Source organism: Sarcophilus harrisii, chromosome 1 (genome assembly GCF_902635505.1).
Source record: "Sarcophilus harrisii chromosome 1, mSarHar1.11, whole genome shotgun sequence".
Classification (NCBI taxonomy): domain Eukaryota; kingdom Metazoa; phylum Chordata; class Mammalia; order Dasyuromorphia; family Dasyuridae; genus Sarcophilus; species Sarcophilus harrisii.
In genome coordinates this window covers 409695479-409723163 of record NC_045426.1, presented here as the reverse complement: position 1 = coordinate 409723163, position 27685 = coordinate 409695479, and the positions used below count along the sequence as shown (strand labels likewise).

Below are 27685 nucleotides of genomic sequence, written 5' to 3'. Positions count from 1 at the left end.
AGAAATATCTTATTTCATCTTCTAAAAGAAACATTGGTGAATAAGTTGTGATTATGTTCATGATGATCATTTTGGTTCAGTTCACCATGAGAGTTTCAGGGAGCAAAGGGCATGTATCCCATACATACTCTTATGACAAAAGAACAAATTCTACCAAATTTTTCACTTGTATCTGCAAGGAGAACCTATGAGGTCTCCACTCATTTTGTCAAACCTGCCTTTTGTCTTCTGATTTCATTTATATCAAGAGATTGCCAATATTGGATTGACTCCTTTCTTTTTGGTGGATATCAATTTATTTTTCATAACACATGGACCTCAAATTTAGAATAACATTAAAAAATTTAGTTAATCATCTAAAAATATTATCTTCAATGATTTTTGCTCTTTTCTAGCCCTTTGTTGCCTTTGCAAAGAAAGGAAAAGGGGGCCATTTAATAATGAAAAACATTTTGTGCCTCAGCCCACAAGGCAGAGTGTGTGGACCCTGGAAGAAGAGAGACAAGAGCAAGAGACAGGGGATACGCAGAAGGAGGCAAGACAAAACAATCTGATCAAGCCTTGTTTTAATGAGTGCAATAGTACAGGTATATATAGCAATAGGAAAGGAAGCAGGGTTGCACAAACTTAGTACAGGGTGGGGGTCCTAAACAAAGGATTGGTTTCCCACCCAAGGATGAGCTGATCAGGTGTCTTTGGTCATAGGAAGCTCCAGGATGTGATTAGGAGATGCATATCTGCCTATTCAAGGTTAAGGTAGTATTAGGAATTTAGCCTTATCATTTGTATAGCCATATCACCTGTAAATTAGTGCTAGCTCCCCACAATTTTGTATTTTGTTAATGGAAAAAAAAATATTTTAAAAGTAGCTCCTAGCAAAGAGTTCTTTCAATTTATCATATGGAAATTTGGAAGCAATTCTTGTGAAGTAAACAATTCAATGCAATTGTGTAACTTCTTATTTATAAGTCATTATATTTGGACACATCCCACTTGAACCAGTACTAAATTTGAATCCCTCCTTGTTTCTCAGATATCACTTTATAGGTCCTTGTTTTCATTCTTAGGTAGAAATCCAAGAAATAAAGACAATTAAGGAAAACTATTTGATTTTTCTTTTTATGTTTATTTATTTTTAACACATTTATTTATGAAACATATTGGGAGAGAAAAATCAGAGCAAAATGAAAAAAAAAAAAACAATGGGAGAGATTTTTAAAAAATGAAGTGAATGAAGCATGTGTTGATTTACATTCAGTCTCTTTAAATCTTTTTTTCTGGATGCAGATGGCATTTTCTGTCCAAAATCTATTAGGATTGCTGTGAATCACTGAACCAATGAAAGAAGCAAGTGTTTCATAATTGATCATCACACATTCTTGCTATTATTGTGTTCAATGTATTTCTGGTTCTGTTTGATTCACTCAGCATCATTTCATGTAAATATTTCCAGGAATTTATAAAATCACCTTGTTCATCATTTTATAGAAAAATAATATTCCATTATTTCCATGTGCTACGTCTTGTTCAGCCATTCCTCAATTGATGGGCATCTATTCATTTTCCAATTCTTTGCTACCACAAAAAGAGCTGCTGCAAACATTTTTTGCACACATGGGTCTTTTCTCCTTTTTTATGATTTCTTTGGGATACAGATCCAATAGTGGCACTATTGGGTCAAAAATACATATAGTTTGATAGCCCTTTGGGAATAGTTCCAGATTGCTCTATAGAATGGTTAGATCATTTCACAACCCCACCAGCAATACATTAGGGTCACAGTTTTCCCACACCCCCAGTGATATTCATCATTATCTTTTTCTCTTATCTTAGCCAATCTGAGAGGTGTGAGGTGGTACCTCAGGGTTGTTTTAATTTGCATTTGGCTAGTCAATAGTGATTTAGAACATTTTGTCATATAAATTTAAATGGCTTTAATTTCATCATCTGAAAATTATCTGTTATATCCTTTGATCATTTATCAATTGGGGAATGACTTGTATTCTTATAAATTTGAAACAATTCTTTATGTATTTTAGAAATGAGACCCTTATAAGACACATTGATTGTAAAGTTTTTCCCAGCTTTGTATTTCGCTTTTAATCTTGTTTCTTTTTAATTCAATGTAATCCAAGTTGTCCATTTTGCCATTCATAATGTTCTCTAGTTCTTTTTTGTTCATAAATTCCTCCCTTCTCCAAAGATCTGATAGGTAAATTATCCCTTATTCTTCTAATTTGTTTATGGTATCATCCTTTATGTCCAAATCATGCATCCAGTTTGACCTTATTTTGGTATGGAATGTGAGATGTAGTTTTATGCTGAGTTTCTGACATTATTTTACACTTTTCTCAGCAATTTTTGTCAAATAGTGAGTTCTTATTCTAGAAGCTAGAGTTTAGGGGTTTATCTAATACTGGATTGCTATAGGCCTTAATTATTGTGTCATATGTATCTAATCTATCCCACTGATCTACCACTCTCTTTCTTAGCCAGTAGCAAGTAGTTTTGATGACTGCTGCTTTTATAATATTTTTCATTGATTCCCTTGATATTCTTGATCTTTTGTTCTTCCAGATGAATTTTGTTCTTCTTTTTTTCTAATTTTATAAAATAATATTTTGTCAGTTTGGTATGGCACTGGAAAAGTAGATCAATTTAGACAGAATTGTCATTTTTATTTTATTACCTTGGCCTGGGCATGAACAATTGATATTTTCCCAAATGTTTTAGATATGATTTTATTTGTGTGAGAAGTATTTTGTAATTGTGTTCATATAGTTCTTGAGTTTGTCTGGCACCCAAGTATTTCATTTTGTATACATTAATTTCAAATGGATTTTCTCTTTCTAACTCTTGTTGATGGGCTTTGTCAGTAACATATAGAAATGTTGTTGATTTGTACAGGTTTATTTTATATCCTGCAATATTGCTGGATATAACTGAATTATATATCTGAATATAACTGAAAGCTGTGAAGTTTTTCCATTAGGTTTTTGGATGATTTTCTAGGATTCTCTAAGTGTATCATCATATCATTTGCAGAGTGATAGCTTTGTTTCCTCATTGCCTATTCTAATTTCTTTAATTTCTTTTTATTGATAAAGCCAACATTTGTAATACAATGTTGAATAATAGTGGTGATAATAGGCATTCTTTTTTTACCCAGATCTTTTTGGGAATGCTTCCAGCTTCTCACCTTTACAAATAAAGGTTTCTGTAGGTTTTAGAGAGATAATGCTTTTTTTTTTTTTTTAAGTAAAGCTCCCTTCATCCCAATAATCTCTAGTATTTTTAATAATAATGAGTACTGTATTTTGTCAAAAGCTTTTTCTGTATCTACTGGGATTATCATGTGATTTTTGTTGGTTTATTATTATGGTCGATTATGGTAATAGTTTTCCTGATATTGAATCAGTCCTGTATTTCTGGTAAAATTTCTACTTGGTCATAGATTATCCTGTTGATAAATTGCAATAATCTCTTTGCTAATATTTTTGTTTAAATTTTTTTGCATCAATAATCATTAGCGATATTGGTCTGTAATTTTCTTTCTCTATTTTGGCTCTTCCTCATTTTTTGCCTTTTGAAGTCTTTTATGAACACTTCCAAGAAGCCTCTTTAGGCTTGAGACCAATTTATATCACTTTTTGAGATTTCTTCTGTGGACATTCTGTCATCCTCTGAGTTTGATTTTGGTCTGCCCAGACACCATAGTAGCTTTCTGTGGTCAAAGTTTTTTTTTTTTTTCTTTTTTCCTGTTTTTTGCTCATTTTCTTTTGATATATCCACTTGGGGTAAAAGCCCCAAGCTTCCTATGCAGCTCTGAACCTTGGCTTTGAGCACAGGGCTCTTGTGTTTGAAGGAGGTAGCTTTGTGTCCTTTCTTCATAAAACAGCCTGTTTTCCCAGAATTTTCCTTCTGAACTGAGACTGGAAGCTGCCCCACTGATTGGCTCCTCTATTGAGCCAGGACTGAAGGTGTTAATTGCTGATTTGCTGTGATTAAGACCCTCTCACATGCTTTCCCAGAATTTATTTGATCTGTGCTAAACACCCTTTTCACCCTAAAGAGAATAACCTTTCTTAAAGATTTTTTCAGTCTATCTGAAACTGGAGAGTGTTTTCATTCCATGACTCTGTTCAGAGGCTTAGTTTCATGTGGTTTTGAAATTGGAATAGCTCATGCATCTTTCTGACTTCACTCAGCCATCTTGGTTCCACCCCTGGAAGAACCCACCATCTACTTAATTTTACTTAAAATAAAAATTAAACTGCAACTCCATAAATCTGCTCCTGAAACCAATATTCTGAATGAAAAAAGTTTATATTGTAGAATTGATGATGCACATCTCCAGATGCATATGTCTTCCAAAAAAAAGAAAGGGGAAATCAAGGTTCATTTAGGTATATATAATTATTTTTTCAGATTTTACTATCATTTTTTCCACGATTAAAATGGAAAGAACACTTCATTCTTAAATATCATCATTGACACCTAGATTGGCAGGTTTAAAGTGCATTTAAACTTTAAATGCAGAGCCTCAAAAAGAAATAGAAATAAAATAAGACGTCTGGGAGAGAAAAAGAATATCCATAATTTTCATTGCATTCTTCATGTTTACCTCCTGGCAATCCCGATTTCTTTTAAAGTACCATCTAAATTTGCATTTTCTGTCAAAAAGTTTCTTAAGCTGTGGGTCATGACCTCATATGGGGTTGCATAACTGAGTGTGAGGTTTACAAAAAATTTGGCAAGAGTAAAATGTATACTGTATTCTACCAAGATTTGATTCTTTATACAAAATTAAACAAGTACATCATATTATAATTCATTTTTCATCTTTAATAAATGGTAAAATTGTATGTTTACCAAAGAATTGTTTTAAAATAAATTTCTTTTATTATTTTTATTTTATTTATTTTTTATTTTATTATTATAATATATTTTAATGTTTGATTTTTATATCCACATACCTAGGGTCACATAAAAATTTCTCAGATGAAAAGGGGTTTTGAATGGTAAAAGTTTAAGCAGCACTAATCTATTGGGCTATATTTTTTTCTATAGTATTTTTTTTTCTTTTTCACCCAATCATATTTAATTATAGTGCCTTTCTTGATTATTTCCACTTATCATGTATATAAGAGCTTGTTTGTACACACTTATTTGTATGTTGTCTCCCCTGTTAGAAGTTGAATTTCTTGACTGCAAGGACTATCTTTTTTACCTTTCTTTTTATTTAGTATAGTGATTAGAACACATTAGATACTTAATAAATATTTGTTCACTGACTGATTCAAAAGCTGTCTTCTTCCTGGATCAGAAATTCATAAGGATTTTATTATATTGACTCTGCCTACCTCTGAACAATTAATATTTCTCAAATCATTTAAGTCTAATTTTATATTTTCTACTGGTAGTCATTTCTGCAGGGAGGTGAAGGAGAAAAGAAAAAAAGAAAAAAATGAAATTTATATGATAAATGTATTATAAATTTAAAAGTAATAGCAAGTGGTACATAATAAATTTTCAGTTTTATTTGCAATCACATTTTTATTATACTATGCTATGGAAATGGTTGTTTTATTGCATAAAATTAAACTTTAAAAATCCAAGGTGAGACTAATTTAGTCTTTAAGTACCTTAAGTCCCTAGAAAGGGACTCAAAAACTCCTGTCTTTGCAAATATATATATCTGGTACCATATGATGTGGTAACATTGCTTGGTATGTGAGTCAGTCTCTGATCTGTACTCTCTTGGAAATCTGTTGAAAATAAAGTCTTCCTTTTGAATATATTGATAAATGTGGTATTAATTTTAGTGGGGAAAAATAAAAATATAATTGAGGAAATGCATAATTAAAAAGGGAGAGTGGTTGATCACTCAGTGAGAAAGTGTTGGCAATTTAACAGGTACATTATCATCTTCAAAATACTAAAAAACAAGATAAATATCTCCACACACTGGAGTAATTACATAATATTATGGAGGGCTAGGATTGTGTAGTGGTTCAGAGTGCTGAACTTCAAGTCAAGAATACCTTAGTTCATATTCTTCTAATGCCATTTGATCATGAATGTGCCTTTTAACCTCAGTGAACTTTAGACAACTATTAACAAGTAATAATTAAGTTTTAAAAGAAATAATTTAAAAAGGAAAAAGGGAAGGAGCAGGTAACCTAATATGTATTGATCTATTTATATAAAACATAAGCAAGAATTACCTAAGCAAGATTAAATAAACAGCTGTTGAAATGTGGATTTGGTGGTAGAAAGAATTCCTGCATTAATGAAACCACAGACCATTCCATGAAACAAAGTGCTGAACTGGCAAATAATGTATGGATGCTTATTTCTCTTTTATAGTTTCATACCAAATAATTTCTGCTTTTTACTTCGCCTGAGATAAACTCCACTTCCCTCTCTGTCTCCCTTATTTCCTCTCTCCCTATCTCCCTTCCCTCCGCTCTGTCTCCTCTCTCTTTTTCTGACTCTCATTTCAAGATAAACCTCTTCCATGATATTTCTAAAATTTTCTATGATATTTGCCTTCTAGAATTCATAGTTGAAGATTTATATGCAGCATTATGCTAGTACTAGCTATATATATGCACATTTTCTTTATTTGCAATAAAATTGGTAAACTATGGGAAATAATCTTAAAGTTGTCCAGAAAACTAGTGTTTGGAATATTTGTTTTTGCTCACTGCTGGAGATCCCCAATAGCCAGTGATTAACACACTTGAAAAGAAAGATATGTAGTCCAAGTAAATGAATGAGAAGTACTTTTGAGGCCAAATATCAGAAATTTAAAAAAGATAGGCATCCAAGGACTGGGTTTAGGTCTATAATCTACTTCTAGGAACAAGAGTCCAAAGCTGGAGCAGGGACTGCTTAGGGAACTGGATTTAGACCATTCAGAATAAGAGATGTAGGAAATAGGATCTTTCTTAGACAAGAATGAATCAAAGATGTTTCAGAAATCCTCTCCATTCGAAGAACAGCAAAGGAAGAGTTAAATTAAACAGTAGCAACCTAATAAATAATTTTATACTATTGTACTATTATAGATCATATATTCTTCATTAATATAGGAACTCCATTATCTGAAGAAAAAGTTTCATTTATATAAAACCGTGTCCCCCCAAAAAATCATACCATGTAAATCAAAAAGTAAATATTTTAAAATGTGACTTTAGGAAAGTTAAATCTAAAGTAACTAGAATCCTAATTTATTTTTAAACAATTGAATATGTATTTTCAGATATATTGAATTTTTTTAATATAACCCATTTTTCATAAGATAATTTACTTTTGTTATATAAGTTATTAATCTTAATGAATGCTTTTAAATTTCTCTTTAGATATTTCATTGACTACAGCAGTGAGGATGATAGATATTTCAACATTGATGCTAACACTGGAACTATTAAGACTGCAAAAGTCCTTGACAGAGAGGAAACACCATGGTACAACATCACAGTTGCTGCTTCAGAAAAGGGTAAATAGTTTCTGTGTCAATTTTAATTTTAAAAAATTCATTCTATATATCAACTTCCATTCTCCTGTCTGTTTATATGATTGTTCCTCCAAATTCCAATTCCTGCTCCTAGAACCCTACCTTTGACCCCAAAGTAGACTGACCCAATATCACTGAAAGGCCAGTGCTTAGTTTGGAGTATAGAAGATTTATACATCTCACAAACATAAATGCTGTTTTGGAGTGTGATACATGACCTGTGATTACCTCATTCTTCATGAAGCCCCCCAAAAATCATGAAATTTAATGGAGTAAAACAGAGCCACCAATTATATCTGCTTGATCATTCAATAGGTCAAAGACAACACTTTGTAAAGCTCTTCTGATGGGCTACTGCTATGTAGCTTTAAAATAGTTCTTTATCCTGATCCTTGACTCACAGACCATGGAGTGAAATTGTGACTGTTAGGACTTTATTGATCATTCAATAACCTAATGAAATATAATAACAGGATGAAAAACCTAAGGAAGACAATCCAACCCTTAGGGAATATGTTGCAAATCCTCTTCTGTGCTCAAAGTAAAAACTCAATTCCAAGGATTTTCTCAAAATGTATTTAAAAAGTCATGGCAAATAATTAATTATAGGATGAACAAGAATATAGTAGATAATAGGATTTAGAACTGGGAGGGAATTTGGAATCATTCCTTCCAACTTCTATTTCTAAAAATAGAGGAAAAATGCTAAAAACTACTAAAACAAAATTGACCTTTGTGATGATTCTGTGAAGTAATTTATGACAAAAAGAAGGAACTAATAATATACACAAAACTGAGAGAGTACAAGTTGTTCATCATTACCAAGCACATGAGAATATCAGTACTCACCTTCAAATTAAGAAGGATTTAAATTAATTCTGGAATGAAGCAGTAAATCTATAGATCATTAAAGCATAATTAAAGAATTCCTACCTTAGAGAGTGCTAACATGGATAGTTATGGCCACATACTCCCTTAAGGCTTTTATTAGATACAAAGCACAGGACTGAGGGAGTGATTTTTCTGACTAAATATTCCATTTCTCCCATTCCCAAGCATGTGATTATGAAGAATTAACGTAAGCTATATTTAATATAAATATCTGAATCTACTATTTTAAACAGATAAATTTTTTGTTTGTTTTTCATTCTTAATAACAATTTATCAATGTGCATGATCATACAGTCAATACAATTTGTCAACTTGTCAGAATAATTGAATTATATACATCATCCTAGGTATTAAATCATAAATAGGAATCTTGCTTGCTTTAAGAGAGGCAAAAAGGGAATGCAGTATACCTAACCTGAATTTCATTATAAGAGTTTTTGGTATATAATTTCAGCTAAAGTTGAGGAGAGACATAGCTTCTGAAATGAGGCTTTTTAGATTTTAGATTTTGAGCTCTAATGTTTTGAGGCTATATGACATCTAACTATCATTGTATGGCTTGATACCAAATTGTTTCTTGTTTTCTTCCTTAGAACAAATAATATAAGGTGATTAGAAAATATTTGCTTAATTTAGAACTTCATTTGTAAATACATACACATATACATATATAGATGCCTATTTATGTATATATCACACACATATTTTCATATATTTGCTGAAACCTAAAACATTCTATATATTTACAATCTATTGAAAGATAAAAGTAAAAATATATGGACAAATATATTTTGAATATATGGTCTTGGCAAATATACTAGAAGGAAAGATAATTGATTTTGATTTTTATGCAATATCTATTTGGGGAATTAAGCTAATATATATCCACTAAGTAAAATGGTATAGTAAAATCTTATTTTTTATAGCCTATAATAAAAATACTCAGATATCACCACCTCAGGGTCGTTTACAGTATCTATGCATAATATCATTTCAATGTAACATGCACTAAAACATAATTTAGTCATAATCACAAACAGGTGCAGAGAAAGAATGAGCATTAACTAAGATTTTAAAGCCACATTGGGAGAATATATAGAGAAATATATATAAGAAGGAAGTGTGTCTTCAGGGTATTGAGAGAAGTCTTCTAATTGTAATTGTTTTGAAACAACTAAACATCAATAGTATTTATCTTCAATGTGGCTTTTTTAAACATTATCTGAAATTGTCTTTTAGCAATGCAGTTGATAACTTTTTCTAGAATAAGAGTAGTGTTTATTTTCATTATTGTAAACTTTAATGAAAATCCATTTGGAGCATACTATTTCATTAAGATCTTAATGCCTGCTAGCAGCATTCAAGATAACAATGTTTGCTTCAGTCTGGTTTTTGTGGGATACTTGTTGATTAATTGTGCGGCCATTCCATTAATCAGACTTATGTTTTATTGATCAGAGCTATAATAACCAAAAAAAAAAGTACTTTGTAGTGCCATGATGTGGTGTTTGTGTGTGTGTGTGTGTGTGTGTGTGTGTGTTGTTGTACATGTGTGTGCATGTGTGTGTTTGTGTTTTGTATGTTCTTACTTCTAAAATGTGGACTAACTATATGTTGGGAGAAAATGCTGGGAAAGGGATGAATTAAGAGGGGAAAAAAAAGGGAATTAAATATAAATACTTCCTGTTGCTATCTGTTCAATGTGAGAGACATCCATCACTCAACTTAATCACAACCAACAATATAGATTGCTCTGAGAATTGACTCTCAGGGGATCTGGAATTATTCAGTCACTTTAGTACCTACCTCAATACTTCTGTATATATTAGGTACTGAATAAATATTTGGTGAAATTTTTGAGTTTCAATTTTCCATCCCTTTATGCTTGTTTAACCATGTTACTCTTTTCAACTTCTCTCACCACCCCCATCTAAATGTCATAATTTTTTACAGCCAGCTTCCTAAAATGAATCCCAATACATCTCCTATTTCACTTCCTTTTTTTTCCCCCAAAGGAGTAGGGAAGGGATAGGGAATAGGAGACTCCCTTAGCTCTTGATTCCTTCATACAAATGAATCCAAAACAAGTTTATTTCACTGGAAAAAATGTAATTAAAAGAACACAAATTGTATGTCAGGTGCTTTGATGGAAAAAAAGTTACTCTGTTTTCCACATTATTTTGTGTGATTCAACAAGAGTAAAAGTTTGAAGCTTTCCTTAAATTGTTCCCTGTTGCCCTGTAATCAGAAAATTAGTTTTTTTGTTAGCACCTGCATATAACAAAGTAAATATCCATTTGCACAGAGTGGGTGGCTTTAAGTCTCTCTAGTGACTAGGAATTAGTTTTATTATTGTCAATGAGTTTATTTTGATCCATTTAATTTGACTTCCAGAAAGCATGTTGAAATTCCTGATTCTTCGTTATTTCATGGAGGGACTTCAATAGACATATCACAATTCCATTGTTTATTTTATATTTCAAGCTCATGCAGAAGATGACAATTATTTCAAACAATTTTAATAATATGATTTTTTTTCTGTGAACATTGTGCTCTAAAGTATGATGGTCCTTTTAATCAAGAAGCCTTATACAAAGTCCAATCATCAAATTTTAGATTTGAAAAAGGGATTTGGAATTATATAATTCTAATAATCTCTCTGTGTAGATGAGGAAGTTAAAACCAAGAGAAGATAACGAAACTATTTAATAACACACATCTTTTGAGCCTGGACTAAAATCCAAATTTTTCAAAGCTCTGTTTTGGACACTTCCATTATTCATACAGTTTATATGCTATTGCTCCTGATAAAACACTGGTTCTCTTTGTATGAAGTATCTAATGAGTAAAGCCCAAAGATTTGAGAAAATATAATTGATTTTACTTGAATAGTATTATTTTTTGTATACTTTGAGCTCATGTAATAAGGCTACATCCTAGCTCCCACTTCCCCTAATGAACCAAGTGACTAAAGAAGGACTATTAAAATCCTCAGTAATACAGAAGTAGCCTTTAGGAATTAGGGAATTGTTTAGTAGCAGCTATCTCAGAGACCCTCAACTTGTGTGTTTCCCATCATAATTATTAATTTATATTATTTAGTAAATCAGACTAAATAAGCTTTTACGAATGGATGATTTACTATAGTTATAGAGATGGTATTGTTGGAGCAAACATTCCTTCCCAAAATTCTGTGACTTTTTCACACAAAAAAATGCTAGAGTTAAGGGGAAATTGAACTTGAATTTAGCATCAATGGGCAAAGTTAACCCATAAATTCTGATTATTAAAAGTATTTTTTTTACATTTTGTAAGTGTATCTAATTACTTCTTCACAGACATATTGTATCTTCTTTGTTGGGTTCCATGTGGAGTTATGAATCTTCATTACTTTTTTCCTCTAGTTCTGCAGCAGACTTTGACACCATATATTCTAGTAACACAGCTAGAATACTGATAAAAAGATAGGAAGCTTTAAGTTTTCAGACCTTTGAAATTCACAGTTCACAATTTCTTTTTTTATCCAAGGTGGGAGGAGAAGTGATAGGGGACAAGGACAAATTCTAAACTTACATCCATTCCCAATCACAGATGCAATTCTCTTTTTCCTCTACCATCAGATACTCTTTCAATTTTTATCTCCATCAGGTCAAATTTACTTTATATTTTATAGACAGCACTTAGATTTTTCCCACTATTCCAACTTAAATTTTGACAAACAAGTGAATCTAAGAGAATTTAATTATAGAAAATGGGTATCTTTTTTTTTCTTTTCACATAAAATAACTTCTTTGACTGAATTCTTTATTTTTTATCCAATTGTTCTGCTTTGAGTCTACAAAGCCATAATGATTATAATGTTCTTTTACAATGAAATCTATCCCAAACCAAATGATTTTTTACATTGTATATTAGGTAATTTGTAGAAGAAAACATGTGAACCTTCTTAATTCTGAATCATATTTGCAAGGACCATCTAAAATTAAAATTTTTGAGTCTTTCTTAATTTAGAACCACTTCTACATGACATAATAGCTCTGAACACATCCCCTTTTGGAGAATACTTCTATATCATGGCTTCAAATTATAAAATGTAACAAGTGTAAGACAGTATATTTTTGAAAATTGCAAATTTTTTTTGCCTAGAATTCTGCATTTATTACAACAAAAACTACCTGGTTTGGGGAAAACATTGTGATCAAATCAAATCCTAACTAATTACCTAATACACATAGATATTGAATTAGTAGGATTATAACATTTCATATGTAAAAAAGACTCTGAGATAATTTTCTTCAATTTCCTCAATTTATAGCAGATGAAAGAGAAATTTAATTACTAACCTAAGGTCACACAAATTACAAATGTTAGAATTGCAACTTGAATTCAGATTTCCTAGTCCTCAGACATATCACCATTCCCTATTTTAATAAAAAGGTCTGATGTTGAAAATAACCTTGAAAAGTTCATACATAGATTACAAGATATTCCAAGGATTTATTTTCCTGGGATACTGATTTTTTCTTCCTTACTTCGCATCATTCTACATTTTCCCTAGGTCTCTTTTACATTAAACTCCAAACAGTTTAAGACATATTGATAGATTTTTAAATGTAGTTCTATCTATAAATATGCCATCCACATCCTTAACACATTTTATTGATGTAAATAAAATTGTGACAGCACAAAAATACAGATGCTGAGCAGTAATATTAATTCCCAAAACATTGTGGGCAATAGAAGATATAGAAAACCTATATCTGGGACCTCCAGTCCCAGAAGTGGAGATTAAAATAGTCAGAAATAAATGAAAAACATATTTTAAACATCAGAATGAGGATTTTCTCCTTAGAAGCCTTCTAAAAATGCAGTTATGTGATGAAATTGTTCACCGATAAAGGAAAGAATATACAGGATCATGATCCTTGCTATTAGAAATGCTTCTGGTAGTATCAAAAGGGATTTAAAGGAAATAAGTTCAAAGAAAATTATAGCATCAGATGGCAGATATGACTTCTGGGGCACCTGCAGTGAATGAAGTTGCAAGTGTTCACAGTGACTTAGAAAGAATAGGTAACAAGGACACATAAATGTAAAGAAAAAAAAATACCCAAATCCTTTAATCTCTCTCTCTCTCTCTCTCTTTCTTTCTCTCTCTCTCTCCCTCCCTCCTTCCCTCCCTCTCTCTCTCTCTTTCTTCCTCTCTCTCTCTCTTTCTTCCTCTTTCTCTCTCTCCTCTCTCTCTCTCTCTCTCTCTCTTTCTCTCTCTCTCTCTCTCACACACACACACACACACACACACACACACATGCATCCTTCCATTGGGAAATGATTCACTCAGATATTATATATGTCAAGTATTATGCTATAAGAGAGGGCAGCAAGAAAATATGTTTTACATTGGTATTCAATGATAAAACATGAACTTGTACCAATGTAATTCACTTCAGAAACAGGTGAAGTGCTTTCAACTTTTATGGTTCTAATTTACAGATCAAAGTCAGTTTTACATTCCTAAGATCAAAGGCACAGCTTAACCTTTTGAAGCTCCCAACCTGTGTTAAACTTAGGAAATAATTATTGAGAGTATCTAAGTATTTCTGGAGTAATTCTGGAGGAAATAATGGCCTGACGTTTATTGAAAATCATTATTCTGGCCAATCTTTATGCTAAGAGGAATGTGAGAAGCCAAGGCCTTGACTGCTTATTATGAGGGAAGATGGAAAAAAAGAAGTCACAAATGTATAGATTGATTTGCGGATAAAGAAGTTATAGTATTTAAGCAAAAAAAAAAATTCTGTAGCAGCTTCCAGTACACAATCATGCTATTTTAACTATATCTTAGAAATAGCAATTTAAAGTACAAAATAAATTGGTTTTTTAACTAATTAGCATTTTTCATGCTAAAAATCCCAAATTGTACTTTTACTCACCTATTTGATCTCTAAAAGAGAGATTAAGGGATCAAATTTCTAAGATTAATTTTTGTGCCTTTATATTTTGTCTTATCTTTGATTAAAATGTATAATTGATATTAACAAATTTAATAATTTTGAAGTTATACATGTGGAAACAATAGAAATGTATTTGTTGTTGATCAGTTATTTCAGTCATGTCTGACTGTGATCTCATTTGGGTTTTTCTTGGCAAAAATAATGGAATGGCTTGCCATTTCCTTCTCCAGTTCATTTGTACAGATGGGGAAACTGAAACAGAGTTCAGTGACTTTCTTAAGGTCACATGACTAGGATGTATCTGAGACCAGATTTGAACTCAGAAAGATGAGTCTTCCTAATACTGTGCCAGGCACTCTACCCACTCTATCACCTAGCTGCTCTAAAATGATATGAGAGAAGCCATGATGAATGATGGAAAGTAATATTGATTTAAGAAAGAAGACCTGGGTTCCTATCCTGGTTCTGTTTATTTGGATAATTTGTTTCTCTAATTTGACTTTTTATTTTGTTAACAAAATGAGGGCTTTAAATTATATCATCTCTAAGAATACTATCTAAAACTGAAAGTCTTTTCCTAAAGGTGCACTTAAGAGTTAAGGAGTTTGTAGGTGCAAATGTATTTGGAATACTTCCTTTAACTGTTTAACACAGGGATGACAAGGAAAGCAATTTGTTAAATTAAGGTGCCACAAAAATGTGCTATTATCATAAAGATTTTGATTTTACTAGTTCTTATTTCAAATTAATCATGCTTTTCAGGTTTAAGATTTTGGAGAGGAATTGATTATTTAAAATTCTCCTTTAAAGCTAACCTAATTATTATGCAATGAAGTTTAAGATTTCATCTTTTACTTAGGTAAAATTTTAAGCATGTTCAATAACTAGTATTGTTAATTTAAAAAATATATTTTAATAGTCCAAAAGGAACTATTCCAGAGAGTTCATTTTCCTTTAACTATTGCAAGTATATGGCACAAAATGACATGTAATGAAATTCATTCATAGACACTGGAATGATCAAAAAATCAAGTGACTCAAAATAAGTCCTATGACAGAACCAAAACAACACAGCTTCCAGGGAATTAGTCATGATTTTTAAAAAATATTTAAACAGCACAAATTGATTGACTTTTTAAATTAATATTTAACATAATTCATATTTCAGAGATAGCCAAGCTTTTTATTTTGTGTGAATTTTTGAAAATTCAAGAAATGAAATTCCCATAAACAAGGAAAAGAAACCTGGGGTCCTCAGTGTTATGTCAATTTCACTCCTGTGTTCCAAATATCATTTTGAAGTACAGGGCATGATTTATATTCAGTGTTCCTCTTGTGTTTTGGCAGATGATCCATCACTCTTCAAGTGTTGATTTCACTACTTCCTACTGCAAATTAAGCGTACTTTTCAGGTTTAAGATTTTGGAGAAGAATTAATTATTTAGACTCCTTTAAAGCTAACCTAATTATGTATGCAACAAAATTTGGGATTTCAAACCTTAAATTACATAAATTCTAGCTATTCTAATAATATAAATATGTGCTTAGATAATTTCTAAAGTCCTTTCCTGTTATGGGCCAGGAACTCTGAACTTGAAACAAAGAATTCTTACAAGGTACTAAGTCAGTGGAATTGATAGAGATAATAGTTACCTAATTTAGCATGGTTCAGTATGATTGATTTAATACTACAAGGAGATGTTATGGGCTAGAACTTGAAACAAGGTACTAAGTGGAATTGAGGAGACAATGGTTAAATCTAGTTTAGCATTGATTTAATCCTACAACACATATAATGGTTTCCTAGAGATATAAGATTGGTGTATACTCATTGTAGGGCACATAAGCAAGAAGCTCTCAAGGCCCGGAAGGACAAGAACACTAGAAGTTCTTGGAACCAGGATTCAGTTGGGAAGATTCAGAAGCCAGAGAAGGCAGACAGGAACTCAAGCTCTTGGAACCAAGGCCAGCCCGGAAGGCCTCCAGAAAAACTAGCCAAGCCCCAAGTGAAGAAGACAAGACTTTGAAAGAGACAATAAAGGATTTGGACTTTAACCCCTGGCTGTACTCATATGGTGATTGCTGAACTGAAAGGAAGGCTGCTCCCAGAGACCTCCAAAGAAAAAGAAACAGAGAACATTACGTTTTAGAGAGAATAATACACCTTCCAACGCTAATATTTTCAGTTGTTGTGAAGATAATATGAGTAAAGAGCTTGGCAAATCTTAAAACCATTACTCTTCAAGTGTTATTAAGAGTCATAAAATAAATATAACATATATAGTAAAAGTGCAGGAGAAACAAAGATCTTCATTTTTAAAAGTTTCAGTCTTAACTAAAACTATTTTCCACACCTAATCAGTAGTTTTTCAATTGATATTGGCTGAGTTCATGTAAAGGAAACAACACTAGCCTTAGTGTCAAAAACAAAACAAAAACAAAAACAAAACAACAACAACAACAAATCAATTCCCCAAAGAAATGTCGTTTTGAAACCTTCGCTGTAATATTTTTAGATGTCAAAGGTTTTCCCTTGCATCAAATATTCTTAAGTTTCCTCACCAATAAATGTAATCATTCTCATTCTTGGACTGTATGAAGCTCTCTTTCTCTGTCACTCTGTCTCACAATTTCATAAAAATAAAGCATTTCCTTAAGTGAAGAAACTTGGCTAATCAACATATTTTTTGGTAACTTAGAGTATTGGGTTAGGATCTCAGAGGTTATTAAAAGGAACCTAAAAGGTCACCTACCTTGAACTTCATTTTAAGGATGAGGAAAGTCTTAGGTACCTTGGCCAAGTTCAAGTAACCTTGTGTGTAAGTGTAAGCAGAGCCAAAATTTGAATCCATGTATTCTTATATCAAACTCATCAGTATATCATGGTTTCTTTCTTTAAATGCCATGCCTTGAGATTATGAATAGTCATGATCAAGATGTGTCAGAAGCAACACTTGAATACAGGTCTTCTTGACTCTTATACAGCTTTCTCTCCATTATTTCATTCTAATTTGCTGAAAGGAAAGATAAGAAAAGAGAAAAAGGGATAGGAAGGGTAAAAAATAATCATAAATAGCATAATTTATCTTATGAGTATTCTGAGGGGAATACTTTATGAATTAAATATATAAATATGAGCTATTATTATAAAGCACTTTTAAAAATTGAAGCATATTTTCTTTATTTTCTTAAAATATATTTAGCATTGCATTTTAAAGTCATTAAACATTTTTTAAAGATTAATGGCAATGTTTTTGTTTTTGTTATTCAAGTATCACACTACTTTTTGTAGAATAATGATCAAATCAATTGTTCCTCTTTCAAATTATGATAGCATACAAAGATATCTGACAATTTTCTCTCCATTGCATTTCCTGAATAACAAGTAATTTCTTGATATGACAAAATATCATTTTAGCATTCCTGTTATGCCTTAGTGTTTTTTTTTTCTTTTTTTAGCTTGTGCCAGTAAGTCTCAGCAAAGACTGGTTCCATAAAATTGTCTTTTCCCAGCATTGTGTTTTAGCTCCTGGAATAGGTAACAAGTTCCAGAGTTAATACACGTTTTAATAAGAAATTAAGATATGTATATCAGAATCACTGAATACTTCTTTGTATGTTTTACAGATAATCCTAGCCTGCTAAGCCACGTTGTAGTAGGCATTCGAGTTCTGGATGTCAATGACAATCCACCAGAGCTTGCCAAGGAATATGATATTGTTGTTTGTGAAAATTCTAAGCCTGGCCAGGTAAGTCATTAGTTTGATACTTGTTGTATCTCTCTTTTTCTAAAAAAGAAAAAAGGCAAAAAACGATCAGCTTCCTTTTTATAAATGATATTTTTTACATATTGAGGATTCTACAGATGGAACTCATGCTCTTGATAGATGTTGAAATCCTTCTAAATTTAAGATGATGAATTATAATAAAAATTACTTAATACATAGTTAGATTATAATTTCAACACTTAGCTAACAAAGTTATTTAAAATCTTACCCTTTCTATGTATTTATTAGAGTATTCTTCCCCAGAATCACAAATGACATGAACTGATCAATTGAATTCAACATTCATTTCATACTCACTAGAAGCAAAACAGCATTTGTTATCATGAGGATATAGGAAAATAATAAATTTGAACTAATAGAAGAAGAGCATAGAATTCTAAGTTCCAAAATGCAAATTTGTAAACCTTCCCCAGATATCTTGATTTAACTAATTACCTGGACCTTAAGGTCTTCTGTAGAGTAAGGAAAAAAAAAAAAAAGATCTAGTTAGACAGATGATATAAGTTAAACAGTTAATAATAGTGGAAATTTGACCTCAGTATCAACTAGGACCAAGATATTAATGTTTCTTTGAAACTTACTTCAAATAGCATTTTCTCTCAATGTTAGTATGTGAATACTTGTAATCAATATTTAATTAGTGCTCACATTTAATTTTTATAAGCACATTTTCCTGCTTAATAATGACATGTCCCTTGAGCAAATTCATAATAGTCATTTACTGAAGCCATAGATTAGCCATGATATGCATTAATGCAAGGAGTTCTGACAGTAGGAGAACCTCTACATTAGAAAGCTTTCATGCATTCATAAGTTTAAAAATATTTAGATAGTAATCTTTATGATCTGTTTTGTGTTTTGCTCTTCCACAGGAGGTCCTAATAAAAATTTATCAATTGATGGATTAATTGATTATTCAGAATATTGAATTTCATATGCTTTGCTGGATTCTTTATAGAAAGACTAGAATAACTAATTGTGACATTAATCCTCTCTGTGGCTTTTTCTAGTTGTATTATTAATCCCCTTACAGAGTTTATGAAATAATATGAAACTGATAAGAGCTGTTTCACTCTGAGTGAGATAGGATTCCAGTTTGGTGGTTTTGGAAATGAACTTTCACAGCTTTTAAAGGTGTGGTGCTTCCATTGTTTACACTCAAAATTGCTGGTCTGATTTACAGAGATTTTTCTTTATACCTAGTGCTTTCCAGTGACTGTACAGTGTTTTAGCCAGAGTAAAAATGAAAAAAAAAATCCTTAGAAGTTGATTTTCTGGAACTCATTTGTCTTGCAGAGCTTTATATAGTTCAATGAAGAATCGATTGCTTTCAGAGTCCCCAATGTCTTCCTTTTTTATGAATACCTTGCATCTAAATGTAAATATATGTGGCCTTGGCAAGATGGAGCTTTTTGGAAGCAAGGATTTAAACTTCAGATAATAGAGCTCAAGATAATTTAGGTATCAGTATGAAGAATGACAAAACATTCCTCTGTTTATGTATTTTTTTTTCATCCAGGAAACAAATTTAAACTGTACTGAGGTAAAAGAAATATTAATAAGAAACTCATTCACGTATGAAACGTGAAGTCATTTTCTAAGGCAGAACCTTGTTCAAAAGCCATAAAAGCTATCTTCCTATGCTGGAAACTTTATAAAAGAGACATTGCATTTTGTATTCCCACTTGCTCTTTTTTCCTCTTTTCCTTCCCTCAGAACCAAATTTTACAGCAAATTAAAAATAAAAGTTGGAGGGATGGAAAGCAGGCAGCAGATTCTGTTCCTCCTTCATAACCTCACCTTATTGTTACTCCCAAAAGTAGAGTTTGGATAGACTCATTAAATCTGATTGCTAGGGAGTATATCAAATTTAGCCTGTGTCCACGCCATCTTTCAAGCTTGGGTTAATGACTAGAAACAGACAGATACTATTAGTTAAATCACTAATTGGAAATATTATTTGTAAGTTGAAAGATAATTTATTAGTTGAGATAAGAACCTGTGTCTTCTGAAAAAAATAATAAAAAAGATTAGACTAGGAAAATGTTAACTAAGAACCAGCCTTTGGTAGAAAAGGCAACAGTTTTACAGTTTGTAAGGTTTTTAAAATTCAGTGACAGAAAATAAAATCAATAATAAATTTAGGAGAAACGGCTAGAAACAGTGGATCATTTCAATTGTCAAAAGCTATAGAAATGATCCTAGCTAATGAATTAAAAAAAAAAAAAAACTTATTACTGTTCTAGCTCAATTATGTCTTATTTAAGTTCTCAGAGAAAGCACTATTGTCACAAACCCCTTTGATTGACTTTCCCCACTATTAATAAAGGGAGCTCCCAGTAAGTAAAATCTGTTTATCAATGAAGATAGGAAACAATAGCTTCTTATACAATACTGTTACAATTTATTCTTAATCTTTTCTTGGGAGCACTGACAGGGTAAGTCACTTGTCCAGGTTCACATAGCCAGGACTTAGACCCATTTTTTAACAAAACCTGCTTTCTATCCATTAAGTGATGCTTTCTTTTTTTGACTGATGTCTAGGATCAATTTAGTTGTGTTTTATGTATTTTAAAGGAAAATAGATCAAATTAATTAGTCAAACTAAGTTTGAGACTGTATTGATCTGACAATTATTTTGACAACATTTACACAGACAATCCTCTAATAATAATGATAATAGTTGATATTTATGTAGTACTTTACATATATTGTGTCATTTGAAGGCTGATCTAGAATTTGATTTTGGCTTTTGTTTTATTTTTGTGGGGGAAGGGGGAAGATTTGGATCTTCAGTTTCATTGGCTTAGGAAGTTCCCTGCAAATAAACTGCCTCTGCTGCAGCAGATTGATAAGCTTTCTAAATTATGTAGTTTTAGTGAACTGCTTGGGGCACTGAGAAGTTATATGATTGCTTATACACCAATAATAGCCAATTAATAAGGTATAATTGTCCATATTGTAAAGATATGGAATTTCAGACGCGGTGATTGATTGATTAAAAACTTAATAATCTCATGAGAATAGCTAATAAATGTCAGAGTGAAGATCTGAAGTCAGAATTTCTTAAGCACCTTAAACCACAATCGAATGAATCTGGCTTAGTATTTTGTCTTTTCACATATCTTGTTCATACTTTATTCACCTTGTAGCAATACCACAAGAATATATGACTCATTAATGACTAAATTTTTTAGCCTAGCATTTCAGGTCCTTCACAATCTGGTTCCCAAAAACTTTTTCAATAGTTCTTGCCTATATTAATTCAAATAAAGCATTTGTTGCATGCAATTTTTTAAAACATATTGCCATCATAAGATTGTTCCTTTACTCAGTTTTGTACTATTCACAATGGCCTTCCTCATCCTTTTCATTTTTCTAAATTTTAACTGTCCTTCAATGGCCAGTTTGAGTCCCATCTCCACCATGAAAATTGATGTGTTAAATCAATTATGATAAAACCACAAGGGCTCTGCTCTCTCAAGTACAGGTATAGTTTAAACATCAAATCTCTTGTTAAAGCTTTACTTTTATGAGATAAAAACTGGATCCTCATAAAGCAAACAATTGCCAAGGATCTAATAAATGTTTTTGTGCCTTGATTTATATAAAGTAGTGACAGAAACTTGAAGATAAATTAAAAAAAAAAAAAAAACAAAGAGCTCATTGCAGCTGGATTTAATTGAAAGTTAAGACTGTTACTAAGGTTAAAAGAGTGTTAAAAAAAATTTAAGTTCTATTTCCTAACATTAGAGATTTAGCTATTTTACTGAGAAAATACATATACTTGACTTCCTTTTTTATTATTTTATTCAAATTTATCCATTTATTTAACAAAACAGCAGAATAACAATACAGAATTTCAGATTAGGATATCAAATAGTTTATAACATAAAAGACACTTTAAAAATAGGAATGAATATAAAATACTTTTATATTTTGGACTTTTGGACTACATGAGAATTTTCATGTATACTGTAAGGCATGAGCTAGTAGTTCAAGAGTGTTTTGTTTTGTTTTTTTTTTTTTAACTTTACTGTGTTGTAAAATAGGATCATAGAATTTAGGCCAGGAAAAGAATTGAGATATCATCTAGTCTAACTACCTAATTTTACAAATGAAAAAACAGAGCCACAGAACTTTTTTTTTTTTTTAATTGTTGTTGTTTTTTTGTATATATGTCTTACTTCTCCAGATTATAATCCCTTTGAGTTGGGAAGGTCTATTTCACATTTTTTTTTCATATCTTCTTCACTATCTGTCACAGTACCTTGTTCTCAGAAATGTTCAGTGATTAATTATCCTGTCTAGTATTTGTCATCTTAAAAATCTTAACCAACTCATTACCTTTCCATTAAGGTATTTTCAAACTTTGGAGAGAGGTGTTCCTCCAAGTATCTTGTACAACTTTAGACAAGTCATTTTCTATTTTTGTACTTAGTTTTCTCATTTGTAAAATAAGAGTATTGGACTGGATAGTATGTAAAGTGTCTTCCATATATCTAAATTCTAAGAATCTTCTAAGTATTAGAGCTTATATCTGTTAAATTTTCTGTTGTTATATTTAGCTGAATTCTAATTCTGTGTATATCTCTTTAGAACCCTGTGTACCAAAGTATCCCAATACTATCCTTTGAATTTTCTTCACAAAAATACTGGAGAAGTTTGCCATTTCCCTTTTGAATGGATAAAGGGAAACAAGAGGTTATTTAAGGGGCTAATTGGTGATTATCAAATAATATAATTTGTGCTTTTTGTTGATGCAGTAGGAGACTTTGGTCTTTTTAAAGTAAAGACTTTTACAGGTCTCAGTTTGCCAGAGGAAACATCCATTCGATGATTAAAAGCTAGGTAAAAATTGGGTCCCCCAAAATAGCTCAATTTGACTTCTCAGAAGAATTATTTTGAGCAGGGTAGACTCTCAGAGTTTTTGACCAGAACAAAGATCATGGCTATTTACACCCACTCTGAGACAGCAAAACTCTAAGAAACAGCAAGTGAAGTTGGGGCTGGGACCTATTATTTACCAATCAATAATGATAGCCAATATGATTTGGGTTTAAATACATAGTTAAGTAAATTTATTTGAATCCCAGTGAGTTTTATCAAAGTCCGATTTTCAGAGGTATATTTCAAGAAATCATGAATGAAAACTAATGAGACAAAAAAGTAAATTGTCCTAATTTAAAATGATAGAATAATTAAATATGAAAGAAAAAAAGTTTCCCCCAAAATCCAAGACATCTTGTGAAGTATACAGGAAGAAGACATTAACACCTGGGCAGACAAGATATAATAAAAATATTACTTTATTTGAAGAGAAATTTTTAAAAGATGGAGATAATAAGGAACTTAATCTAGGCATGTGGAATATATTATACAAATGTTTGGAAAATGAATAGGAAATGTAGAACTCAAAAAGTAGCTAGTAATTTGGCTGAGATATTCAGTACTTGAAAGGAAGTAATATGATTCAAGAAATGTTTGGAAAGATAAGTCAAAAAGTAGAGGGTCTTAAATTTCAGGCTAAAGGTCTTATATTTTTCCTAGAAACAATAGGAACCACTCAAAGATTTTCAGTAGAAAACTGAGATGGCAAGATCAGTGTTTCAGGAAGTTCCTTCAGGGAAGGGAGACTGGAAGCTAGAAGAAGAATAAGGAACTGTTAGGACAGTCTAATAGAAGAGTGAAGAGAGTGTAACATAGGGTAGTATTCACCTTAAATAGAGAGAAGGGAATACACATAGCTAGAATTGACAAGGACTAGAGAAACATCAAGAAAGACTCAGAAATTGCAAACCTGTTGCTCTAGTTTAGAAGTAGCTTTGATGAGAGTTTATGGAAGGTATGATTTTTAAAGAGAAAGGTGAAGTTAAATATTGATGATTTATTCAGGTAATAGAAGCCTATTGCTAACACAGGATATGCAGCTTAAAAGAAGATTAGTTGACATTTCTGCTTCTAATATCTCTCTACCTGCACACAACTACAAATTTGATAATTCTAAAATCCCAGCCTGACTATATGTCTCCTTTACTCCAAAATCCCTAGTGATTTTTAGTACATCTAGAGTAAAATGTAAAAATCTTTAGATAGGCATTTATAAACTTCCACAGTTCCACAGATTTCACATGCCTAATTTTTTTCCTTTCCTCCACAAATTTTCTGATGTGGTTGAAGAGAAGATTTGCTGGTTACCAAATGATGAAATTGGTATAGACACTAAAAGTTGGAGTTTGGTCAAGTGAAAAATTCAAGGGATTTTTAACAATTTATAATAGAAAAGAGAAGCTTCCTGGTAAAATCCACAAAACCAGGAGAAAGGATTGGAGCATGCACTTAACTGGTAGGCTAAAGCCATAGAGGAGCTTAGTACCTTAAATGAGTTAATTAACTAAAAGGAAAAAGACACCATGAGCCATGGTGGGAGATGAGGGGTTTGTTGGGGAAATTAGAGGAGAAATACCATGTGTCATGAGTCAGGAGTGAGAGGAAAGACAGCAAAAGTTAGAGCACCATGGTGGGCTAGAATCACAAGAGGGATTCAGTACTGATAAAATCATCTTGGGCATGAGCAGATATTTTCTTTAATTGGTCTTTATTACAACCCCAACTCAGGTGGAGGTCTCTGGTAAAATTTTTAACAAAATACTTAACATTGACAAAATCATCATAACCTCCAATTCTATTGTATCCAATCAGAAAGCCAAGCTATGATTTCAACCCACTGAAAAATAAAAGAACCTAATCATATCTCACTACCTCTTTTTTAGAGTTAGCCCACCAGCCAGTGAGATGAACTCACCTTCTGGAGTCTTTCCCCTTAATGGTATCTTTTCCTTGGTTAATTAACTAAGAATCCTTTTTCTTTGTTAAAAGCCCTTGTGGATTTAGCCTGTTGTTAGTAGTATAATAAAATCTTTACCCCTCAATTTGGAGCATGTCAAACCCCACAAATTCTTTGAGACAACCTGCGACACCAGCCCATAGCCCTGTACCTAATCATTTTGTTAAGTACCCCAACATTTGGTGGTCTGGTAAAGGGATAATCTGACTATAGCCCATAAACTCAATACAGGCAAACTAGCCTGCTAGCTGTTCTCTGTCTATGCCATCCTAAATTGCCACATGGCTAATCAAAGTTGTCTTTCCTTGGTTCCATCTTGTAAAATCCCTCACTTCTTTCAAATAATAGCTCTGATGCTTAATCTAAATGAAACTTTTCTTGATCCCACTTAGTTTTCAATGTTCTCTTCCCTCTTTCTACTTTCCCTTTTCCTTTCATTTTCTTCCTTCCCACTTCTATCTTTCCATATGCTCTTCCTGATTTCCCTTTCTACTTTTTTTTTTCTCTCACCACCATTTTCCCATCAGTACTCCTTTAGGGTACTAAGCTCCTCTATGGATTTAGCCTGCCAGTGTCCCATCAGAGTCAGAAGTAGAGACTTAAAAGGAACAAGCAGAACAAAGGAACTGAAATTCTGGTGTAATGAAGTCCATGAGAAGTAAAAATATATAGGATAAATGTAAGTTTTCAATATTCAAAGCAGTTGAAAGAATAAGGAGGTTGAGAACAAGGAAAGGGTAACTGGATTTATTTAGTTTTTATTTTGTCATTCTTTTCACTTTATTTTTAAAAATGTCTTTTAAGCTTTCCCCACCTTGGTTTTCCTTTTTTATGATAGATTTTTGTTTATCATTGCCAAATCTTGTGTTCCAAAATTTTCACCCTCTCTCCCCACCTCCTCCATCCTCTAGACAGCTAGTAATCCAAAATAGGTTAAACATGTGCAATTCTTCTAAACGCATTTCCACATTTATCATGTGACACAAGTAAAATCAGATCAAAAAAGAGAAAAAAAAATGAGAAAGAAAAAACAAGCAAGAAAACAACAACAACAACAAAGGTGAAAACATAATGTTGTGAACTACATTCAGTCCCCACAGTGCTCTCTCTGGGTGCAGATGGCTCTCTCCATCACAAATCTATTAGAATTGGCTTGACTCATCTCAGTGTTTTAAAGAGCCAAATCCATCACAGTTGATCTTCCTATAACCTTGTTGTTTCTGTGTACTATGTTCTCTTGATTCTCCTCACTTAGCATCAGTTCATGTAAACCTCCAGTTTTTGTAAAATCATCCTTCCAATCATTTCTTATAGAACAATAATGTTCCTTTACATTCATTTACCATAACTTATTTAACCATTTCCCTATTGATGGATATCCATTCAATTTCCTTGTCACTTCAAAAAAGGCTGATACAAACATCTTTGCACATGTGGGTACTTTTTACTTTTTTATGATCTCTTTGGGATATAGATCCAGTATATACAATGATGGATCAAAGGGTACACACAGTTTGAGAGCCCCTTGGGAATAGTTCCAAATTGCTCTCGAGAATGGTTGAATCAGTTCACAACTCCACCAACATTGTATTAGTGTTCCATTTTTCATTATCTCTTCCTGTCATTTTAGCCAATCTGAGATATGTGAAGTGGTACCTCAAAGTTGTCTTAATTTGCCTTTCTTTAATCAATAATGATTTAGAGCATTTTTCCATATGACTATAAATGGCTTTAATTTCTTCATCTAAAAATTGTCTATTCATATTCTTTGTTCGTATCAATTGGAGAATAACTTGAATTCTTATAAATCTGAGTCATTTCCCTATATATTTCAGAAACGAGGACCTTATCAGAATCTTTGGATGTAAGACTGTTTTCTCATTTTTCTGCTTCCCTTAAAAAAATCTTGGGTGCATTGCTTTTGTTTGCACAAATCCTTTTAATTTAATATAAGCAAAATTATCCATTTTGCATTTCATAATATTCTCTAGTTCTTCTTTGACCATAAATTCCTTTCTTCTTCACAGACCTGAGAAGTAGATCATTCCTTGTTCTCCTAATTTTCTTAAATTGTCTATCCTTTATGTCTAAATCATGAAGCCATTTTAACCTTATGTTGGTATGGGGTGTTAGGTGTTGTTCAGTGCCTAGTTTCTGCCATATTATTCTCCATATTTCTCAGAAAACTTTGTTGAGTAGTGACTTCCTATTCTAGAAGTTGGAGTCTCTGGGTTAATAAACACTAGATTATTATAGTCACTGATTATTTTGTCTTGTGAACCTAATCTATTTCACTCATCCAATATTCTATTTCTTAGGCAGTATCAAATGGTCTTCATAATTGCTGCTTTATAATATAGTACTAGGTCTGGTATAGGTAGGCTACCTTTCTTTGCACTTTTTCACTATCCCTTTAAAATATGGATGTTTTGTTCTTTCAGATGAATTTTGCCATTATCTTATCTAGTTCTATGAAATAATTTCTTGGCAGTTTGATTTCTATGTTATTGAATAAATGTATTAATTTAGGTATTATTGTCATTTTCATTACGTTAGCTTGGCCTAACCATGAAGCCTTGATATTCTTCCAGTGGTTTAGATCTAACTACTTGTGTGAAAAGTATCTTGTCACTGTGTTCATACAATGCCTGACTTTATCTTGGCAAGTAGACTCCCAAATATT

General features: G+C 31.9%; 1 protein-coding gene across 1 annotated transcript in view; it reads left to right on the top strand.

The window, feature by feature from the left end:
• Window positions 1-27685, top strand: part of CDH18 (cadherin 18) — a 425120-nt gene that overhangs the window by 303812 nt on the left and 93623 nt on the right. Inside the window, exons 7-8 of the mRNA XM_003759639.2 lie at window positions 7368-7504; window positions 17995-18116. Of these exons, the coding sequence (XP_003759687.1) occupies window positions 7368-7504; window positions 17995-18116 (259 nt within the window). The remainder of the gene's footprint in view (window positions 1-7367; window positions 7505-17994; window positions 18117-27685) is intronic.